Genomic DNA, 23542 nt, shown 5'->3' with positions numbered 1-23542 from the left:
GAAATTAAAAGACGCTTGCTCTGGAAGAAAAGCTATGACCAACCTAGACAGCATATTAAAAAGCAGAGACATTACTTTGCCAAAGAAGTCTAGTCAAAGCTATGATTTTTCCAGTAGTCATGTATGGATGTGAGAGTTGGACTATAAGGAAAGCTGAGCACTGAAGAATTGATGCTTTTGAACTGTGGTGTTGGAGAAGACTCTTGAGAGTCCCTTGGACTGCAAGGAGATCCAACCAGTCCATCCTAAAGGAGATCAGTCCTGAATATTCATTGGAAAGACTAATGCTGAAGCTCCAATACTTTGGGCACCTGATGTGAAGAGCTGACTCATTGGAAAAGACCATGATGCTGGGTAGAGGAGAAGGGGGATGACAGAGGATGAGATGATTGGATGGCATCACCCACTCAATAGACATGAGTTTGAGTAAACTCCTGGAGTTGGTGATAGACAGGGAAGCCTGGCATGCTGCAGTCCACGGGGTCACAAAGAGTCAGACACAACTGAGTAACTGAACTGAGCTGAGCTTGTTCTTTCTAGCCTAAGCAAAACAGTGCCTGTGGGATTTATTTGAGTTTTTAAACTTGAAGTCCATTCATAAAACCCAAGCTTCCTCTTCTCAGGCAGGAGCTCTGTGATCAGGCAGTTGGGATTACAGGCCAGTCCTCGACCCAAGGAAGTAAGAGTGATGGTGTAAGAACGAGGTCCACCAATCTCCTTCAGGTTTACTATAGCCACAGCCCATGCTAAGTTCAAGAGAGGGCGTTCCCATATCTCAAAGTTGTCCTCCTGAAAAACAAGCCAGAAAAAGAGGTGTGATAGTTTGGTAACTAGCAATAAGTTGCCATATTATTTGTGGCATTATGTCTTAGAATTATCAAGCACTTCTAGAGAAAAGTAGCACAAAGGAGCCTCATCACTAACTATGATATCAAGATTAAAAAATGCCTTCTTAAAAGATCAGTGCATATCCTCCATAAAGTAACAGATTTCAGTCCAAGACAACCTTGGTACTTGAGTATTAAACCATCGTAAAATACACACCCCAAATAAACATTTGGATGAATTGTAAATGATAAGGCAAGAGAAGATGTTCCTGGCCAATTCCTATATTCTCCCATAGAACATTATTTACTATACCTTTCTAAGCTGGTATCCCTGCTTGCCTAAGTGGTCCTGGTTGATGGCAATTACATCCTTATCCTGAAGAAGGGCTTTGGCTTCAGGGCTGATACTTCGGAGATCGTTGGACATGAGTAACGGAGCCGCCATGATAGCCCAGAGGGCCATCTGAGTTATTTGCTGATCCCGGCTGAGGCCAAAGTTGCCAATCACCAACTGGGACAAAGAATGAAGTAAGAATTCAAGGCAGATAAAACATTATATGTCTAGTTACCTAGACATAGAGTCAAGTCACCTTCCAGGGCATCCTGCTCTGATTACTCTCACATAAAGCCTTCTCCCAGGAACTTCTCCCTTCTGATTTATCGTGGGTATCAAGTAGGAAGGAAACAGGTCCACTTCAGGAGCTTGAAGCAGAGGGCTTAGGTTCTTACCATATCTGGGTCATTCCAACCTCCTGGTCCTGCAACAGGAACAATTATCTCCTGGTTAGAAGATGTCCAGTCCAAGGTATTCCTTATACTTTCCCAAGAATCATAAATGTCAGGAAAATTTCTCCAGTGATTGCAGTACTCTCGGATTTCTGTGTAATTGGGCTGTGAAAACAGAGAGAACTCTTCTGTTTACCTTCTACTAACATTCTTGTGATAGGAAAACAATCATGTTTTAAAAAGGCACTTGTAGCCTCCTTAGTTTACAGATTAAAGGTCTCTATGAAAAGTAAAAGTGAAAGTGAAGTCGCTCAGTCATATCCGACTCTTTGCCCCCCATGGACTGTAGCCTATCAGGCTCCTCCGTCCATGGGATTTTCCAGGCAAGAATGCTGGAGTGGATTGCCATTTCCTTCTCCAGGGGATCTTCCCGAGCCAGGAATTGAACCCAGGTCTCCCGCATTGCAGGCAGACGCTTTACCGTCTGAGCCACCAGGGAAGCCCGATAAAGGTCTCTATGAGGAGAGCTAAATCCTTATCATTAATATAATGGAATTTCATTGTAAGACATTTGCTTCAGAAGTAAGCTATATAACTTAAAATGGTTTTAACACTGTTTTTGCTGGAAATTTAGCAAACAGTAACTAGGTGCAGCAGTCCCCCCTTATGTGTGGGGGATGCATTCTAAGACTCTGAGTGGTATTATATGTACTACCTTTTTTCCCCTATACAGGTACCAATGGGTGGGTAGTGTACACAGCATGCATATGCCGGACAAAAAGGATGATTCATGTCCCAGGCGGGATAGAGTGAGATGGCATAAGATTTTATCACAATACTCAGAACGTGTGCAATTTAAAACTTATGAATTGTTTGTTTCTGGAATTTTCCATTTAATATTTCGGACTGTGGTTGACTTTGGTAACCAAAGCCATGAAAAGCAAAAATTGTGGGATGGGGGGACTACCGTATTGGGATTATGGAGGATTTTAATTTTTTCTATACTTCACGGTCAAACTTTTCCAAAATGCACATGTATTACTTTTATAATCAGAAGCAAATACAGTGATTTCCTAATATGATACTATAAATCAACTATACTTCAATTAAAACATAACTAAAATAATCTTAATAAGTAAAAGTTCCAAATTACACAGGACTCAGCCAGCAGATGATAAGGCAATTTGAATCCCAGGCATATAATTTGTTATGTTTAATTAGAAATAAGTTTGTAGATAGGCAGGTAGGCTATCTGAGGTTTAAGATGTTTAGAAAGAGGTTAGAGAATTTTGCAGAGATTAGGAGATAACAGGGATTCATTCTATAAGTAATTATTCAACACTTACCATAAGGTAGGGATACACTGATGAAGTCAGAAAAGGTCTCTGCCCTCCTGAAGCTTACATTTTAATGGAGGAGACAGACAATAGGTACATCAACAAATAATTCCATATAGTGTTAAGCTCACAGAAGGAAACTGAATAGGTTAACATGATAATGAAGTGGGCTGATTCAGGATGTATTTTGTAGGCAGTGCTAAAAGGATTGCTGTGGATAGGTTGTGAACCATGAGACAAAAAGGAAGAGTCAAAGATGGCTGGCTTCTCGGCTGATGGTGGCTTAGTCTCCAGTTACAGCAGTGGGCATGGTGAGAGGTGGATGGATCCTGGGAGAAACGGCAGGATGAGACTATTAAGTAAGGCTGGACTTTGATAGGGACCTTCGTCTCCTTTGCTCTTGAGTTCTGAAAATCTACCAGCAAGGCTCTGTTGGATTCTGGACTCACTAGCTCACCTTAAAGATGGGCCGCATATAAAGGGGCCACTCACAGGAGTACACAATGCTTCTGCCAGTCCTGTTCAGGGCCAAGGACATTTGCTTATAACCTGTATAAGAAAACAATGTATAAAATAAAGAAAGGGATTTCCAGCTGGGACTGTATGTTTTTAATAGAAGCTGCCTGGAAGGGCCACGTTTCTATTTTAAACCAGCAGCACAGAGAGGTGACTGTTCTGTGCTTACACTGTGCATAGTGGCACCCAGACTGCTGGGATTGTTCTGAGGAGAGAGTGCGGGATGGTGGCTATATTGAAGAAGGGCAGGAAGGAAGATGTTCTCTCTGTGACTGTTTGACATCTGGGACTCTTTTCCCAGTGATGGACAGAGAGTTAACAATTATCTGGAGTCAACTCAGAGCTCTCTTACATGAAAAGTTCATGGCCTTAGCTGTGGTTAGGCACATGTGGCTTTTACATGCATGAATGATGGACAAACTGAAAGAAGAGGCAGGAACCCTGGCACACAGAGAATCATTATTTCCAGTATCGTGACTGGATATTTCCAAAGTGAGGAGTAGATTTCTTTGGATGCTTAGCTACCTTGTCCTCAAAGTTCTGCCTTTTGCTCTTGGCTAAATCTTGTGGATGAAACATACCCTCTGCCAAATGTTGTATACTGTCACAGTAACAACCATCAAATTTTAGCAGATCTACTCCCCAGTCAGCGAAGGTCTGGGCATCAATATCATAGTATCCAAAACTCCCAGGGAAGCCTGCGCAGGTTTTATTTCCAACATCTGCATAAATCCCTAGCTTCAGTCCTTTGCTATGAACCTGAAATGAGAGAAAAGAGTCACCTCGCTAGAAGGGCAATCATGAAAGAGAGAGAACCATTTCAGGCTGGACGAAGAGACCAGTACACTTCACCAGGTAGATACTGGGGGGGCTTTCCCCTGCCCCCCAGCCCATAAAATTATCCAGATTAGTTTGTCAGGAGATAAAGAGCAAAGACCTCAGTTCTGCTGAGTTCAAACTCTACATGTAACAATAGCATAGAACTGATGTGAAAGCTGTCAGTTGCTCTGATCTTCGTTTGACGGGATCTTAAAAGTTACATTTTCAGGGCAATGATAGATTTATCTGGACAAAGACTCTTTCCTTGACTGAACCTTAGGCACCTCTAAACCCCCTCTCAAGTAGGCCTCTGCCTTAGCTTACCCTGTCTAGTTTTAGTAAGAATCCTGCAAAGTCACCCTCCCCCCTCTACCTTTTAATATCTGATCAAATTCCTTATGCCCCAGCCTTGATGTCTAAGTCCTTGGCTTGCTTGCCCTCCTCCTGATATCTCCTCTTAGTAAATGTTCATCCACTGACCCCCACAATCTGGCTATTTAAAACTCCACTCATCTTTGGTGTATTTTGGATTAACTTGGCTCTTTTCCCTATTACAACAGTACTGAATTGTACTCAGTATCTGTCTTCACTGCCTTTAACTAGTGTTTGGCTACATTGCTCTTTAACAATCTCTAGAACATATTCCTTCTATCTTCTAAAGTTGTAGCCTATAGTACAATTGTGATAACTGCTCAAAATTTATATGGAAATATATACACGCATGTCAAGAACCAAGTTCCCTTTTTCTCCTAGAGAATTCAGTGGTTTCAGCAAAAAGACAACTTCTCCAAGATGGGCCTCAAGAACTATTGTGAAACACAGATCTGCTGATGGGATGAAAATTCCACCCAATAAGCCTTACAATTTGGATAGTAACAGCTATTTTCCTTTCCAAGTGTTTTGAGCAAGATTATGTACAGAAATGCTTATAGTCACCTGAATGAAAAAAGAGAATTACCCATACACTCACATAATCAGCTAGGTGGTGGATCCCACCAGGAAAGCGTTTAGGGTCTGCCTGAAGTCTGCCTTCTGAATCTCTTTCTGGAGCCATCCAACAGTCATCAATGCAGATGTACTCATAACCTACATCCTTCCAGCCATCTGAGGCCATGATCTCAGCTATCTGCTGGAAGAGCTTCTCGCTGAAAGACAAATTCCAAGAATCATTACAATTCATTAGACAAATGCTTGGGTACTTCGATTTATTAAGCATCTCAAAGTTTTGCAATTTATTTTTCAACCCAGTAATAATTTGGTAGTAATTACAACCAATGGGGGTAAAATGAACTGGCCCTTTTTCTTCTCACTCCTCTTATGTTTCTTCCAGCTGGAATCAAGATTGCCAGGAGAAATATCAAAAACCTCTGAATATGCAGAATATCTGAATATGCAGATGATACCACATTTATGGCAGAAAGCAAAGAAAACCTAAAGAGCCTCTGGATGAAAGTGAAAGAGGAGAGTGAAAGAGTTGGCTTAAAACTCAACATTCAGAAAACTAAGATCATGGCATCTGCTCCTATCACTTCATGGCAAATAGATGGGGAAACAATGGAAACAGTGACAGACTTTATTTTAGGGGGCTCCAAAATCACTGCAGATGGTGACTGCAGCCATGAAATTAAAAGATGCTTGCTGTGGAAGAAAAGTTATGACCAACCTAGACAGCATATTGAAAAGCAGAGACATTACTTTGCCAACGAAGTCTAGTCAAAGCTATGGTTTTTCTAGTAGTCATGTATGGATGTGAGAGTTGGACTATAAAGAAAGCTGAGTGCCGAGGAATCAATGCTTTTGAACTGTGGTGTTGGAGAAGACTCTTGAGAGTCCCTTGGACTGCAAGGAGATCCAACCAGTACATCCTAAAGGAAATCAGTTCTGAATATTCATTGGAAGGACTACTGCTGAAGCTGAAGCTCCAATACTTTGGCCACCTGGTGTGAAGAACAGACTCATTTGTTTCTCAGACCCTGATGCTGAGAAAGATTGAAGGCAGGAGGAGAAGGGGACAACAGAGGATGAGATGGTTGGATGGCACCACCCACTCAATGGACATAAGTTTGAATAAACTTTGGGAGTTGGTGATGGACAGAGAGGCCTGGCATGCTGCAGTCCGTGGGGTCACAAAGAGTCGGACACGACTGAGCGACTGAACTGACCAACTGAGGATGTTCCAACTTATGAGAATAAACGGAGACACATTATTTTGTTCCTGAATAGGAAAACTCAGTATTAAAAAAAAGCAAACTCTCCCTGTACACTTCTAGACATTTACTAAAACCTTTAACTAATCTCCAAAGGACTTTTTAAGGAAGTTTGCAACATGACTCAAAAATGTCACCTCAAAAGTTATATACATGAATAGTCTATAAAAGATAAATGAAGCTGGTGCTCTACTATTAGCAGTAGAATACACAGATAAATAGAATCAAAGAGGAAGTTCAGAAAAGAGATCCTTCAAGCCATTTGATATCATGAAATTTAGTACATATTAAAGGTAATATTGCTTATAGGAGAGCAAAGTCCAGCTGGATTAAAGATTTAAATACTTTAAAATCCCATAAAAATGCTAGTAGAAAATATAAATTTTGTATTCCATTTTATATTCAGATAGGAAAGAACTTTCTTTGCATGATGCCAGAGCCAGAAATCATAAAGGAAAAACCTGGTGTTTGATACATAAATATCAAAACCAGCATATAGCAAGAACCACTGTTTTGGGAATTCCTTAGTGGTCTAGTCGTTAGGGCTCTGAGCTCTCACTGCCAAGGGCCTAGGTTGGATCTCTGGTTGGGGAACTAAGATCCCACAAGTTGTGCGAAATGGTCCAAAAAAAAAAAAAAAAAAAGAACCACTGAATTCACAACTTATGGTAGACCCCAAACAAACAAAACCCAAAAAGAAAACAAAATAACCCCAAACACTCCAATTGAAAAATTTGGAACAAACAAGCAGTGCAGAAAAGAAATCATGCAAACAAACAACCAATTTAACTTATTAACAGATGTTCAACTTTATCAGTAATCAAATAAATGAAAATAAAAACAACTACCAGATTGGCAAATTTCAGAAGAATAACAAAAAACAGGAACTCATACACAAGCGTGAGTCACTCAGTCCTGTCTACCTCTTTGCAACCCCATGGACTGTAGCCCACCAGGTTCCTCTGTCCATGGAATTCTCCAGGCAAGAATACTGGAGTGGGTAGTCATTCCCTTTTCCGAGGGATGTTCCTGACCCAGGGATTGAAACCCAGATCTTCTGCATTGCAGGGCACCACAGAAGCCCACATGGTTGTTGGGAAGGTGCGTTTGTAAAACTTTTGGGGGAGGACAGTTTGATATGAAACAAAATGAGCATACCCTTGGACCCAGGATTTAGACTTCTAGGGAAAAAAATCAGATGAGGTACAAGGGTGGTTATTAGTAAGCTTTGTTCATAATAATGAAAAATTGAAGAGTGTGAGTAGTTATGAACAGGAGATTGTTTAAATAAAGTATGGTGAATACATACAATCTGCACTTATGAAACTCTCATTCTGTGCCAGGCACTCACTCTTCAATTTACAAAGGGATCATCAGTTTGCCCAAGATCACCTGGCAAAGTAATAATAAGCTAGAATTTGAACCCAGGCAGGCAGACTTCAGAGTCTTGTTCTCTGCTTGAGACATAAACGTGATCTCATTTTTACTGAAAAACACTTTAAAAAGAAATTCATGTTTATATTTACATAGAAAAAAAAAGGAAAGGTCGAATATTAACACTTTAACCATGATTATTTCTGGGTGGTGAAATGAGGGGAATCTATCTTCTTTGTACTCTTTACTATCCACATTTTTTGCCATAATCATGCATTAATTTCATAATCAGATACAAAAATAAGACAACCACCACTTAGGAAAAAAAGGAAAAGACAGAAAGAAATATGGGATGGCCATAATTTACTCCAGGGTCATGATGGATTTAGTCTGAAACTTAGAAAGCCAATTAACTGTCATGTTTGACCAACATCTGTAAAGACATTCAAAGGAATAACTTATGGCCACTGGGATGTACCATGACCGCTGCTTATAGACGGGCCTCTGCACCAAGGTTGTCTTTATGTTTTTAAACAATATCTATCAGTGATTCTTAACCTTTTCTAGATGGAGATCTATTTGAGAATCTGAACAAAGCTCAAGATCCTCTCTCCAGAAAAACACATATACTCACATTTGCAGATTTGCATTAATTTCCCCATAGATTCCAGGCTAAGAATATTCCTTGCCTGTGCCCTCAGTTGTGTCCGACTCTTCGTGACCCTATGGACTGTAGCTCGACAAGCTCCTCTGTCCATGCGATTCTCCAGGCAAGAATACTGGAGTGGGTTGCCCTTTCCTCCTCCAGGGGATCTTCCTGACCCAGGGATTGAACCCGTGTCTGTTCTTTATCACTAGCGCCACCTAGGAAGCCATGGTAAAGAATCCACCTGCCAATTAGGAGACGCAACAGACCCAGATCTTTCTGGGTCAGAAAGATCCCCTTGAAGAGGAAAGGGCACCCCACTCCAGTATTCTTGCCTGGAAAATTCCATGGGCAGAGGACCCTGGCAGGCTGCAGTCCATGGGGTCGCAAAGAGTCAGACACGTGGGCTGAGCATGAGCATGGGATAAGAACATTCCTTCCATATGCCTAATTGAGGGGGTTTGGTATTGCACTGTGCTTTGTCCTTCAGATGGATTATCTAGTTGAAAGTCAACCTGTGTGAGATAAGAACTGTTTAAAGATCACCAGAGTTGGTTCCTTGAGGTAAGAGTTGCTTTCCCAATCTGCAGACAAAGGATGTGTGGGTCTGATAGGATCCATATTTGTCTTATCCACTAAAGATCCTCCACATAACCTTCCAACCAGACGCCATACCCAAGGGCTATGGGGTGGGGAGATCTAGGAGACACTATGGTCTCTCTAAATTCCCTCAAATTAAAGCCAAGGAACCCGTGACCCCAAAAGAAGAAATGACACCTGTCTTAGTCCTGTCTCTCCTACTCACCACAGCTGTTCTCAGTGCTGGTACCCTGCAGAGACAGAGCTGCTGCTGCTGCTGCTGCTAAGTCGCTTCAGTCGTGTCTGACTCTGTGCGACCCCAGAGATGGTAGCCCACCAGGCTCCCCCGTCCCTGGGATTCTCCAGGCAAGAACACTGTAGTGGGTTGCCATTTCCTTCTCCAATGAATGCAAGTGAAAAGTGAAAGTGAAGTCACTCAGTCGTGTCCGACTCTTAGTGACCCCATGGACTGCAGCCTACCAGGCTCCTCCGTCCATGGGACTTCCCAGGCAAGAGTACTGGAGTGGGGTACCATTGCCTTCTCCAGAGACAGGGCAGTAGCCCTCAATAAAGCTCTGAACGAACTGGATGGTAAATGGAGAAAAACCTTAGGTGGGTGAACAGGCAGAAAGACGTGGAGAAGAAGAGGTCGCTAGCCAGACTCCCAACCTAAGGGGTCACATGGAGAAAATCTAGAGCTAGTCCCCATCCAGGGGTCACAGAGAAAATTCAGGGCTAGTCCCCATCCAGGGCAGTTTGCTGGGGATAAAAAAGCAGCAGCGATAGGGGAGCTCTCCCTCCGGCTCAAAATTTTCTCGCTGAGACCCTCCATCCTTCCAAACACATCCAGACAAATATATGGAAAGGCGAAGGGAAGAAGGTACCCAATATCTCTGATACCTGATACAGGAATCCGGCTCTTCTTGGCAGTTCACGTTGCACATGAAGCGCTCCCAGTGCAGCCAGCCCATGGTAGGGGTCATCGCCAAGCCGTTGTCCAGGCCCCAAGCCCCAGGGAGCCCGCAGGGAACCAGGACCTGGAAGCAAAAGGCCAGCACGCAGCCCAGCCGCAGGACTCTGCTCACCGGTCTCACCATCGCGGTCATCATACAGCACAGATTTCCAAGAGTCACCTGGGGTTTTAAATTTAACCTACAGGGGTAAAAAGGCGGAGACGGTCCGCGGAACCCGCTTTGGTCCCCATCACCAATCACCGCTGAGTAATTAAGCCGTGACGTGAATGTTTCTCCGGCAACTGGGATGGTTATCCCCAGAGGCCGACCAATGACCAGTCACAAAAGACGCGCCGCCACCAACCACTCTCTCTCTTTCTGAATGTCGACCCGCCCTATTTTTATACCAGAAGGAAGTGCAGCACTTTAATGATCCGGGGTTAGAGCCTAGCGGTGCTCACGTGACCGAGATCTCACATGACGTAGATCCTCACGTGACCTATCGCTTACGTGAGCAGAAGTAGTTCTGGTCGTCGTCTACCGTCTCGCTATAAGCCGTTTGAGGGAAGAAAGAGGAAAATTATCCGGTATCGTTAGAGGTTGGTGTGTGGGTGGGACCCGGGGACCCGGGGGTGGTGATGATGCAGACCAAAGCGGGGTCCGCGGGCCGCCTCCGCCTTTTTCGTTCCTGCTTTCCCCTCCCCCGCTCCCCCTTCCCCCATCTCAGTGCCGGGAAGCCGCCTTTGCTGCGCCTGGTGGGGAAATGGTGGACGCTCGTGACTGTCTGTGTTTTTGTATATCTGTCTGTCTGGGCGGGTCTCAAAGGACCCTTAAGAGAAACCGTAAGCTGAAAAACATTGGAAAACCACGTCCCCGGATTAGGAAAAACAGATCTGGAGTCCAGTGGTCTGAATGCTAGTCCACCCATTCAGGCACCCAGTCTCCAGTGCCTGATTGTCTGTAGGGAGAGGCACCAAGCGAATTTGATCTGTAGAGTCACATCTAGGCAAATACTGCGTGCCTCACCGCGGCGCCCAATGAATGTTTTTACTGAATTAAATATTTAAATAACGTTTATTTTTCTGGCCTTTAACAAGCTACATGTTCAATTTTTGGACTTTGGAAAAATAACGGTATGCTATAAATTGAAAAAAAAATACACGTAATTCATCACTCGCAGACAACTACTCAGCATTTCGGTCTGTAAAACGTCTGTATATAACACGCACATAAATGCACAAATTCTTAACTCACAAATGGAATCCGGGTTCCTACTTCAGGCAGCAGAGTCCTCGTGGCCTTCCCAGGAGACACAGTGATGAAGCAGAACCTCCGTGTCCCCACACGGGATGTTAAGGCCTAGAGGGCTGTAGGGACATTAAATGGAATGGGTTGTCCGTGAGTTAAGGCAGGCAAAAAACCAGTGTGTAAGAGGGCTGTAGGGACATTATATGGAATGGGTTGTCCAAGAGTTAAGGCAAGCAAAAAACCAGTGTGTAAATCTGTCACTCAGACCTGAAAATGATCTATAGGAAAACTTAGCACTGCACATGCATTGTTCCAGGCACATCTTAGGGAGTTAGTGAATGTTGACTTGAATCTTTGGTGTAGTTTTAGGGATGTTAGTACACTTTGTACTTTCTTTCCAAGAGGCCCACTGTTCCCAGACCTTGTCAGATAAGCCATGCAACATACAAAAATAGAAATTTTTATCAAATTTGCTATACCAAATATCACAAAAGTAAACGTTTTAATTTGTCTTCTGTTTTTTTTTTTGCTGAAATAAAAGTTTCTCTCTATAGAAAATTAGGAATGCACAAAAGAATTGGAAAAAAGTTGAAAAAACCATAAACTTACCACTCAGAGTAGCCTCTATTAACATGTGACAAATTCCCCATGCATGCACTTTCCTAACTTTTAAAAGAATTCCAATTACAGTGATTTTTTAAAATTAAACTATTTAGAAGTATATAGGGTAAAAAGTGAAATTCCTCTACATTCTTGCTACCCTACAGTGTTCCTTTTCTCAAAAAACAACTTATATGCTTCCAGAACTTGTCTGTATTTACATACATATAGATGTGCCTGCTTATATTTTAAAATAAGTAGGTTCATACTATACATTATTCATTTAATTTAGTTTGGAAATCTTCCAGGGTCAGGGCAGATTTAAAAAAAAAAATAGAGCTACATGGCTTTCTGTTTTAAGGCTAAAGTATAATTCACTCTGTCATTCCCCTATTAATGGGTAATTAGGTTTCTAATTTTCTGCCATCACTAACAATGCAACAGTGAACATTTGTGAGTATTTCTGTTGACCAGGTTCCTGGAAGGAATTCTAGCATGGTTGAAGGATATATGAACATATATCTTTCTCACAGTTGTGGTTATAACACAGTTATGATCTTAGGTCACAAGATTATAGCATAAGTAATTTCTTATATTATTAGATTTCCAATTTTTAAAGTGGGTAATATTTCATCTTTTTTAGTAAGATATCTTTCAAAGAATATTTAGCTCTATAAACCTTTGTCTGAATTTCAGATCGTCTTAGGGCATATAACCAGAAGTAGATTTACTGTATCAAAAGGCATGACATATTTTCAAATTGCTTTCCAGAGATACTGCATCAACTTTCACTGCTCTGGGAGTATATTAGTTTGGGAACCCTGAATATCAGTATCAACTTATCCTTCCTATTTTACTTTCACTGTGGTGATGGATGAAAAATGGCAGTTAATTGTAGTTTTAACTTGTATTTCTGATGATTGATGAGTATTGAACATTTCCCAGACTCTTCTGTATCTTCACATCTGTATTTCCCATACATTTAATCTGTTACCAAGTCTCCCAGAGTCCACTGCTTTGAATGCATAGATCATATCTTGCCTCTCCCCCCTTTTAAAAAGTATCTTGCCTCCCCCCATTTTAAAAGTGCTGTTGCCTTAGATAAACACCTTAACATATCTCTAACAGAGCTCTAGCTGCTCTTGGCAGTGTCACCCCCACCCCCTCTGTTTGAGCGTCACACTGTTGCCATGGTGATCTTTCTGAAAGGTTCTGATTACTTGACTCTCCTCCCCTCACTTTCCTTCTTCTCTTTCCTCCCCTCACTTCTCTCCCCTTACCTCCCTCCCCGCCTCTCTCCTCCCCTCAGTGCCCCATGTAAAACCCTAAAAGGCCTCTAGCCTTTGTCTGATAAGACCTCCTGGATGAATCTCTACCTTGCCAGCCGTATCTCCTGCCTTGCCTCCTATTTTATGCTCCATCATAATTTTTAGAATTTGTGGATCCCTGAGCCGGTTAGTCCTTTTCACTTAACTATTCTACGCTGATAGAATTGACCAGTCAATCCCTGCTTTATAACACCCTTTCACCCTGTTCCTAATTATGTCATAGTAGAGAAATGTTTATTTGCCCATTTTGTCTTCAGTACAGATGTATAGTGCCTCTGTAGGACCATGAGTCATTTCTGGGCTTATTGATCCTTATATGCCAGAACCTAGTACTGGATCTGGCAACTGAACAATGTAAAATGAAGATGTAAATTCTCTGTAGTGTCTTTTTTTCCCATTTATCTCTTTGGCCTTAATATTTACTTGATTTTTAAAAAATCTGTATGAGTTTTTCAATATAATAAAGATAGTAATGTATTTGTTGTAGTTATCTTGTTTTTTATGTTTAATCTTTTGATGTAATGAAGTTTTCCATTTTTATATAATCAGATGTAGCTTTTATGTGTCGATGTCTCTCACTGATTTAGTTGCCATTCATTTTGTGTATCTTTTTATCTTTTGTATATCTTTCCTGACTTTGTGTTTATATATGATGAATGTGGAAAACTTAGAACATACAGAAGTAGCCAAAGAAAACATTCCCTGAAACAAAGTTCCCATAATCTTACCACCCAGAAATAGCCACCATTAATGGTATCCAGCACATAAAATAGATGTCAAATAAATAGTTGTTGAATGAATGAATGAGTTAGAAATTTGGTGAAGTCTTTCTGTTATACAAATGTCTTAAGAAAAAGCTATCAGTGTAATTTTCTATTAATAGTTTGCTTTTTCTCTCTTAACCATATTATGAACATTTTTCCATGACAGTAGTCTTAATTTTTTTTTCAGCTATACCAAAATTACATTGAACCGAACCTGCCAGCAAGAATTCAAGAACCACCATGATGCTGAGCACCGAAGGCAGGGAGGGGTTCGTGGTGAAGGTCAGGGGCCTGCCCTGGTCCTGCTCAGCTGATGAAGTGATGCGCTTCTTCTCCGATTGTAAAATCCAAAACGGCACATCAGGTATTCGTTTCATCTACACCAGAGAAGGCAGACCAAGTGGTGAAGCATTTGTCGAACTTGAGTCTGAAGATGAAGTGAAACTCGCTCTGAAGAAGGACAGAGAAACCATGGGACACAGATATGTTGAAGTATTCAAGTCCAACAGTGTTGAAATGGATTGGGTGTTGAAGCACACAGGTCCGAATAGTCCTGATACTGCCAATGATGGCTTCGTCCGGCTTAGAGGACTCCCATTTGGCTGTAGCAAGGAAGAGATTGTTCAGTTCTTTTCAGGGTTGGAAATTGTGCCAAATGGGATGACACTGCCGGTGGACTTTCAGGGGCGGAGCACAGGGGAGGCCTTTGTGCAGTTTGCTTCGCAGGAGATAGCTGAAAAGGCCTTAAAGAAACACAAGGAAAGAATAGGGCACCGGTACATTGAAATCTTCAAGAGTAGCCGAGCTGAAGTCCGAACCCATTATGACCCCCCTCGAAAGCTCATGGCTATGCAGCGGCCAGGTCCCTACGACAGGCCAGGGGCTGGCAGAGGGTATAATAGCATTGGCAGAGGGGCTGGTTTTGAAAGGATGAGAAGGGGTGCCTATGGTGGAGGGTATGGAGGCTATGACGACTATGGTGGCTATAATGATGGATATGGCTTTGGATCTGATAGATTTGGAAGAGACCTCAATTACTGTTTTTCAGGAATGTCTGATCATAGATATGGAGATGGTGGGTCCAGTTTTCAGAGCACCACAGGGCACTGTGTACACATGAGGGGATTACCTTACAGAGCCACTGAGAATGATATTTACAATTTCTTCTCACCTCTTAATCCCATGAGAGTACACATTGAAATCGGACCTGATGGCAGAGTTACTGGTGAGGCAGATGTTGAATTTGCTACTCATGAAGATGCTGTGGCAGCTATGGCAAAAGACAAAGCTAACATGCAACACAGATACGTGGAGCTCTTCTTGAATTCTACCGCAGGCACAAGTGGGGGAGCCTATGATCACAGCTACGTAGAACTTTTTTTGAATTCCACAGCCGGGGCAAGTGGTGGAGCTTATGGTAGCCAAATGATGGGAGGCATGGGCATATCCAACCAGTCTAGTTATGGAGGTCCTGCCAGTCAGCAGCTGAGTGGTGGTTACGGAGGTGGATATGGTGGTCAGAGTAGTATGAGTGGATATGACCAAGTTCTGCAGGAAAACTCCAGTGACTATCAATCAAACCTCGCTTAGGCAGAGAAGGAGTACCGAACAACAATAGAAATAACAGCTGTGCATTTATGGGAGTTAACTAGAATAGGAATGGTGTCAGGCATATCCAGTATGATTGGTACATGGGAATTATCATTGATTCTGATCACTCTTGGTCAGCTAGCTTCCTTTTCTTTTTCCTTTCATTCCTTTCTTTCTCCTTCCCTCCCTCCTACCCTCCCTCTCTTTCTTTCTTTGTTTCTTTTTCTCTCTCTTTTTTTAATAAAAATTAAGTTTAACAGTTTTGCATTACAGGCTTGTAATTCATGCTTACTGTAAAGTGGAAGTCAGGATTGTTTTAAAACTTCAAGCTCAGTAATTTTGAACACTGAAACATTCACATAGGGTGTAATAACAAAGTTCAGTATTGACCATAACTGTTAAAACTTTCAGCTTTCTTCAAGTTAGTTATGTTATAGGAGTGTACTTAAGCAGTAAGCGTATTTAGGTTAAAGCAGTTTCACTTATGTTAAATGTTGCTCTTATACCATGATACATTAAAAACTTTGGATGCATGTTGAGAAACATGCTTTTCTGTAAAAACTCAAATATAGGAGCTGTGTCTACGATTTCAAGTGAAAACATTTGGCATGTTTGTTAATTCTAGCTTTTTGGTTTAATATCCTGTAAGGCACGTGAGTGTACACTTTTAATTTTTTTTAAAAAAGCTCTGGGACAATTTTGAAATGTAATACCAATACTTTAGGAGTTTGGTCATGTTGTTTGTATGAAATTCTGAGGCTTTGATTTAAATCTTTCCTTGTATTGTGATTTCCATTAGATGTATTGTACTAAGTGAAACTTGTTAAATAAATCTTCCTTTTAAAAACTGGAAAAATCTTGTACAGCTTCATTTTTATTACGTTCTGTCTTACAGGCCATTTCTTTTATATAATCCTCTGCCAGAAAGATTATGGTACTTTGTGTTTCCACTAGGAGTGTATTTTAAAAAATTTAGCATCCTCATATGAATGAATCCTCATAGGATCCCCATAGCATCTTCAATGAAGCACATTTTTCTCCTTGATCTTGGCCAGTTTGTTAGTTGAAAGTTGTATCCCATTATTATTTTACTTTGTCTTCCTTAGACTGATATGGAGATGGAGCATCTTTGTGTTTATTTTTATGTTTATCCTCATCACATCCACAGGACTATTGAGCTACTTTGGAGACATTGTACTTTTTCAAGGCAGCATGCTCCAAAATCCAAAGAAGTAAAGGCCAGTAAATAATCCTCTTCCTTTCATTTAACTGTCAGTTTAGAAGATCTGAGACACCTTTATATGTTTAAAAGAAGTAGACCTATGTTACAGAAACAATTCGGTGTTCTCCATGAATTCATTAATAGTCTCTAAACACTCTTTAAGGTATTTTTTTTTAATTGGAGATAATTGCTTTACAAGTTGTGTTGATTTCTGCTGTACAATGAGATGAATCAGCTCTTTAAGGTTTTTAAGGGGGCATTTAAAGCTTGTTTTAAATCATTGATTCTCAAACTTTAGTATGTGCCAGAATCATCTTATGGGGCTTGTTAAAACGTTGGTTACTGGGGCCTGCTCTTAAGAGTTTCTGAAATTCAGTAGTTCGGGGGTGGTGCTTGAGAATCTGCTGATGTGGCTGGTCTCAAGACCATGTTTTGTGCTTCATCATAGTTCTCTAATGGGTACAAGCCTATAAACCCTAAAATGCAACTCTAAGAAGCTGCTTGCTCCCCTGATTTTTGATTGCCTCCCCCACTCTCCTGTATCAAGTAGTTTAAACTTTCTATGAAAGTATAAATTGCATATGGCTATTTATAATACTTTGCATCTCCTGTGAGGACTTTGAAAACCTGTGACATCTGAGGTTACCTTACATTTCCACCCATATCATAGTGGCCATTAACAATTACACTTCTCAATGGCCTTCAGGCCTGGATGCCCTCAGGCCAATACCAGTTGCACCTGAACTTTGATAGATGTTTTTGTAGAATTCTGTCTAGCCTGGAAATCCTTGGTCTGTTTAGAGCTTGAGGCCCAGAGAAACGCTCTGAGGCCGGAAGCAACTACCAGATTGGTATTACCTGATTCCATTTTATTCAAGGACACTTTTTATTGAAAACCATGCTGAGGATACAGTGGGTAGTGATTTGAAATTCTTCAATGACTTCGAATTTCTGTCAAAGTTGCCAAGAAAGCAAGATACCATTTCAACTCATGTCATACCAAGCCAGTTATTTACTTTGCCCTCCTAAGGCTTTCAGGAGGCTTTTTTCAGAGGGTTCACAAGTAGGAGTTTTTGCTTTCCAGGCTGCTCAGTTAATTTTCCAGAACATTCTCTTAGTATAAGCAAAGATTCTTCAGTTAGCCACTAGATGTCACCAAACCTCAGGATAGGCTTGGTTGATCCCGGCCCACCCCACCCCAACCACCCTGTGAACTGATACACAAAAGCACTGTAAGTTTTATCTACAAACCAAGGTCTTTTCCTTCAGGGAAAATGCTGTCAGCAAAAATGAGGATTTCTCCAAGCTGAGCCTCGAGGACTGTTGCAAAACAGCTGCTGATGGAATGAAATTCCATTTTGCTGTGCGTGATACCAGGGTGAGATTGTCACAAGGGCCATTTCACAACTTGCTCCCACAATGACCAAAATTCGGTCTTGTGAATGCAAAAACAAAAACAAAAACACAAAAAACGCCACACATGTGCATGGGGTCACAAGCTTAGCGTGGTGCAAGACCTCGTTTGGGAAAAGAGGGTGTTAGTTTGCGCCTGGAGCTTCTGTGGAAACGCTTTTTCCAAGAGCCCTTTTTCTCCCTCCCTCCCTCCTTTGCACAGGGCTCTTTTGTCAAGCACGCACTTTAGAGATGAGAAAACTGAGTCTCTGGGAGAGTAAGAATCAACGTTGTCTTTAGGGAAGAAGCAGGATGCTGGAGGGAGAGGAAATGACGTCTGGCCAGGGAAAGAGAAGGAAATGTCTTGGATCCTCAGGGGATGATGTAAGGGTAGTCTTGCCCTGGGACGTGAGTCAGGAGGGTGGCGCTGACCAGCGCTGGGTCCAGCGACTCCCTATAGCTCCCCAGACTGCAGCCCCCTTTTCCACACGGCTTAGCCTGCAGAGTGACGGTGAGAGGGTCAGGTAGGGGCCCCTCTGGAAGACAAAGAATTTGGAAAGAATTCATTGTTCCCTCTCACCGTCTGCTTTCCAGAGACCCTCGACACTCCCCACCCAACCCCCTAGTGTATTTCTTTTCCCAAGAGGGATAGGGAAGAGGTCTGGCCCTGGCCGTTCTGGAATAAGTACGGGCCTCGTACGAGGGGGCGTGGTTAGCGCGATGACTGACAGCCGGTGGCCTCCAGGAGGAAGGGACTTCTGGAGTCTCCCTGCCCATCTCTGAGGGGTGAAAACTACTTTGGTAACCGTCTGCTGCTGCTGCTGCTAAGTCGCTTCAGTCGTGTCTGACTCTGTGCGACCCCATAGACGGCAGCCTACCAGGCTCCCCCGTCCCTGGGATTATCCAGGCAAGAACACTGGAGTGGGTTGCCGTTCTAGGGCATGCTTAAATCCAGCCCCCCGTAGATGAAAAAATTAAATCATAGTCAATTTAAGAAAGAAATGGACATTTTTATTGAACCAACCTGAGGATTATAACCTGAGAGACCAGCTCTTAAAGAACTTTGAGCACTGCTCCAAAGAGGTGAAGGGGACGATTTCAGAGGAACAAAGAGCAAGAGCTGTGTGTTTCAGGTTTATTTGGAGATATTGAGGACTATAGCTCTGGAGACAGCTTCTCAGAAAGTTCTGAGGAACTGCTCCCAAGAGGTAAGGGGGGAGGTCAATATGTATAAGCACAACACAACACAACAAAGTTTAGTGGCTTCAGTAGCTAATGACTCAATTCTTGTAGAAGCAGGTGGTGAATGACCTTCTTTAGTTGGCATGAAAGTGAAAGTGTTAGTTGCTCAGTGCTGTCCAACTCTTTGAGACCCCATGGACTGTGGCCTACCAGCTTCCTCTGTCCATGGAATTCTCCAGGCAAGAATACTGGAGTGGTAGCCATTTCTTTCTCTAGGGGATCTTTACAAACTTAGCCACAAGGGAAGCCCTTCTTTAGTTGGCAGTGCTCCATCATTGTCAACATATGCCCAAAGTTTGGGAGGCATTTTATGACCATTTAGCATTCCACACTATTAGGAATGTTAATTCCCAGGTCAGGCGAGGATTTCATTGATAAGCCATGCAATGTACTAGTCTGTTCTGGTCCAGGAAATGGTTCCCTCTTGTTGCTTAGTCTCATATCTAGAGTTACACTAGAGTTACACTATTACAAACATTGATCTTATAGAACTATATTTGGTCAAGTGTTCCAAGTTACCTAGCCATCATTATTTTTATTGGAAGTTCAATCATACTTTGGTAATGCAAAAAACAATAGTCTTGTAAAATAGGCAGACTACAAGTAATATAACTAATACCATTGTGTTTTTCTGCTTGTTTATTTTTTGGCCATACCATATGGCTTGTGGAATCTTAGTTCCCTGACCAGGCATTGAACCTGCAAACTCAGCAGTGAAATCATGGAGTCAGAACCCCTAGACTGCCAGGGAATTCCTAGCTAGTAACATTAATAGGGTTATAAGTACATACTTATATAAGAACTTTAAGTGTGGCCCAGTATATCCCCAGGTCTGTTCCATACCAATCTCTGTCTTCAAGGTAATGATTATTTTGGCATTGCCCATAAGGCACCCAGCTCAATTACCTAGTGTCATTAGGCTGATTATCCTTAGTATGATTCATTTGTTCCTAACATTAGGGGCTGTAAACTTAGATGATCATAGCCTGATGCTAATCATATTAATCTATTCCATAACTGAAGAAGGTTATATTCTTTGATTGAAATTTAGCTAGTTTCTCTGACTGAGCTTGAATAACTTGAAAAGAAAAGCCATTTATGGTCATGCTCATAGCAAGTATGATTGATTGGCCAAGTGAGGGAATCCCATCTACTAATTATCAATACTGGCCAAAACAGAACTATAACTTCTTTCGTCTAGAATAAATTTCCTAAGGGCCCTCCAATTAGAGCCTTGGAGAGGAGAAATCCATCAAGGTAACCCAGAAGTATTGGATGTAGGTAAGTGTGGGATTGAGGATCTACGGAAAACAGGCAAGGAGAGGGAAGAATGAATGCTTATCAGATTCTTTCTTTGTCCTCCAGAGGCACCCCTACCTGACCCTTTCCCCACCACTCAGCGGGCTACCTGTGGGGAAAGGGGACTGAAGTGTGGGGAGCGATAGAGGATCAGCTAGAAAAAACATTGATTTATGCAAAACTCCAAGAAATTGAACTTGGGCAAACTCTGGGAGATAGTGAGGGACAGAGAGGCCTGGTGTGCTAGAGTCCATGGGAGCCAAGGAGCTGGACACAACTTAGCAACAAAACAGCAACAACCAAGAAAATAAGAAAGCACTGTAAATATACAGGGCAGGTCCAGTACCTTGGGACAGTTTTCTGCTTCTGATGTCATCTTCTCATCATGATGTGGGTGTAGTTCCTCCTATGTTGGAGCATTGGGTTAAGGTGATTTTGAGATCAGCAGTCTTCTGTACAGACCAGTCCAATGCAGGAGCACTTTCTAAGTGAGAAATATGAATCCAGAGTCAATTCCATTCAGTTTTGCTGTGTATGAGCTAGGTAAGAGAACCTGATAAGGGTCCTTCCTTCTAGGTTGGAGGCAGTCCTTTAAATGGTATCTTTTCCAGTATGCATAATATCCTAGTTGCAGGTCATGAGGCATCTGATCTTCATTCCAAGATAGATTACTGTGATGAGCTCAGAAAGAAACTTATTATAGGATATCCTTTTAGTAATTTAATTAAACTTTACAATAGTATAACACTGCAACAAGGAGTCATCTAGGAAGTGAGTCTTAGTCAGTGAATGCCAAACCTCAGGGGCCTCCCCGATGGCTCAGTAGTAAATAATCCGTCTGCCAGTACAGAAGATTTGGATTTGATCCCTGGGTTGGGAAGATTCCCCTGGAGAAGGAAATGGCAACCCACTCCAGTATTCTTGCCTGGGAAATCCCATGGACAGAGGAGCCTGCTGGGCTACAGTCTATGCAGTCACAAGAGACATGACTTAGCGACTAAAACAGCAACAACAACCAAACTTCAGCACTAGAACTTAATATCCACAAAAGTGTATTATTTTTAAAATTAAAAAAAATTGAAGTGTAGTCATTTACAATGTTGTACCTATCTCTGCTTTACTGCAAAATGACTCAGTTATACACATATATACATTATTTTCTTAATATTTTTTTCAATTATGGTTTATCACAGAATATTCAATATAGTTCCCTGTTCTATACAGTAAGACTTTGTTGTTTATCAATTCAAAATGTAATAGTTCTCATCTACCAACCCCAAACTCCCAAACTTGCAGTCCATCCTTTTCCCTCACCCCTTTCTTGGCAATCATCAGTCTGTTCTCCATGTCTATTTCTGTTTTGTGGATAAATTCATTTGTGTCATATTTTAGATTACACATATGTGTATCATATAGTGTTTGTCTTTCTTTTTGTGACTTATTTCACTTAGTATGATAATTTCTAGTTGCATCCATGTTGCTGCAAATGGCAGTATTTCATTCTTTTTTATGGCTGAGTAGTATTCCATTATATATATATCTTTATCCACTCATCTGTCTATAGACATATAGATTGTTTCCATGTTTTGGCTATTGTGAACAGTGCTGCCGTGAACACAGGGGTGCATGTATCTTTTTGAATTATAGTTTTGGCTGAGTATATTCCTAGGAATGAGATTGCTGGATAATATGGTAATTTTATTTTTAGTTTTATGAGGAATCTCCATACTGTTTTTTCCATAGCGGATGTACCAACTTACATTCCCACTAACAGTGTAGGAGGGTTCCCTTTTCTCCACATCCTCTCCAGCATTTGTTATTTGTAGACTTTTTGATGTGGACCATTTTTAAAGTCTATTGAACTTATTACAATATTGTTTCTGTTTTCTGTTTTGTTTTGTTTTGTTTTGTTTGGCCAGCATATGGGATCAAACCTGTATTCCCTGCTTTGGAAGGTGAAGTCTTAACCACTGGACCATGAGGGAAGTCCCTGTTACTTGTAAACTTTTTATTGATGGCCATTCTGACTGGTGTGAGGTAGTACCTCACTGTAGTTTTGATTTGCATTTCTCTTATAATTTGTGATGTTGAGCATCTTTTCATGTGCCTACTGGCCATTTGTTTGTCTTCTTTGGAGAAATGTCTATTAAGGTCTTCTGCTGATTTTTCAGTTGGGTTGTTTGGTTTTTGTTGTTGAGTTGTATGAGTTGTAAGTCCTTGTCTATCACATCATTTTCAAATATTTTCTCCAATTCCATAGGGTTGTCTTTCCATTTTTAATGGTTTTCTTTGCTGTGCAAAAGCTTGTAAGTTTGATTAGGTACCATTTGTTTATTTTATTTTATTTTTTCTATTGCCTTGGGAGACTAACCTAAGAAAACATTGGTATGATTTATGTCAAAGAATGTTTACAAAGCTGTATTATTGAAACATAATTTTTTCTGTCTAAAATTACCCTTATTTCTACTAACTAAAGCTAAATTAAGACTATTTTATGTGTAAAATAAGTCTGATTTCGATAAACTTGGCTTGATTATTTACATATGTGATTGAGCATACAGAGTTTTTCAAAAAACTGGCTTTGCTGGAACTTTTCATAATCTTAGATTCAAATTTCAAAAGATCTCTTCAGGCCAGGAAAGCCATGGCATGGACTTGTGATCAGATATCACCTGCAGTATCTATAGACTTGGATGACTTCCTCTCTTTTTCAGGTCCCCAAGATATCTTGAGATTCTTTCATCTGTCAGGAGGTGGCCTTTCTTAGGCCTGATAATAGCCTGTTAAGGCTGTTGGAAACCTAAGAATTTCCAATTAATGGAGGGATCATTCAGAGAGAAAAAAGATAAACTTTTCAATTCTGCTTTGGTGTG

At 41.4% G+C, this 23542-nt stretch overlaps 2 protein-coding genes across 3 annotated transcripts; one reads left to right on the top strand and one right to left on the bottom strand.

Annotated features, from left to right (window-relative positions):
- Positions 1–432: 432 nt before the first annotated feature.
- On the bottom strand, positions 433–10353 carry GLA (galactosidase alpha). Its single transcript, XM_005700143.3, has 7 exons — positions 9932–10353; positions 5196–5370; positions 3988–4165; positions 3348–3439; positions 1557–1718; positions 1141–1338; positions 433–789 (listed from the first exon to the last, which is right to left on the bottom strand). Exons 1-7 carry the CDS (start codon positions 10138–10140, stop codon positions 484–486), a joined length of 1320 nt encoding a protein of 439 aa, XP_005700200.1. The 5' UTR covers positions 10141–10353; the 3' UTR covers positions 433–483.
- A 96-nt stretch (positions 10354–10449) lies between these two features.
- HNRNPH2 (heterogeneous nuclear ribonucleoprotein H2 (H')) lies at positions 10450–16370 on the top strand. 2 transcript variants are annotated; one of them, XM_005700142.3, is made up of 2 exons: positions 10450–10583; positions 14112–16370. In XM_005700142.3, the coding sequence occupies exon 2, from the start codon at positions 14165–14167 to the stop codon at positions 15512–15514; it is 1350 nt and encodes a 449-aa protein (XP_005700199.2). In that variant the 5' UTR covers positions 10450–10583; positions 14112–14164; the 3' UTR covers positions 15515–16370. The 2 variants fall into 2 exon arrangements, with proteins under 2 accessions (XP_005700199.2, XP_005700198.2); XM_005700141.3 differs by having other exon boundaries at positions 10460–10571.
- Positions 16371–23542: the final 7172 nt, after the last annotated feature.

The sequence above is a fragment of the Capra hircus genome, unplaced genomic scaffold, assembly GCF_001704415.2.
Source record: "Capra hircus breed San Clemente unplaced genomic scaffold, ASM170441v1, whole genome shotgun sequence".
In the NCBI taxonomy this organism is placed as follows: Eukaryota; Metazoa; Chordata; class Mammalia; order Artiodactyla; family Bovidae; genus Capra; species Capra hircus.
Note: the sequence above shows the minus strand (reverse complement) of the source record. Positions and strands in the feature narration are given on the sequence as shown.

Bases quoted from the DNA above. Each gene is read 5' to 3' on its own strand.
- GLA (XM_005700143.3), bottom strand. From the start codon at position 10,140: ATGATGACCGCGATGGTGAGACCGGTGAGCAGAGTCCTGCGGCTGGGC. The intron at 4,166-5,195 runs GTGAGTGTATGG...CTCTCATTTCAG, and splicing joins TCCACCACCTAGCTGATTAT to GTTCATAGCAAAGGACTGAA. The intron at 1,339-1,556 runs GTAAGAACCTAA...TCTTTGTCCCAG, and splicing joins GTTGGAATGACCCAGATATG to TTGGTGATTGGCAACTTTGG.
- HNRNPH2 (XM_005700142.3), top strand. From the start codon at position 14,165: ATGATGCTGAGCACCGAAGGCAGGGAGGGGTTCGTGGTGAAGGTCAGG.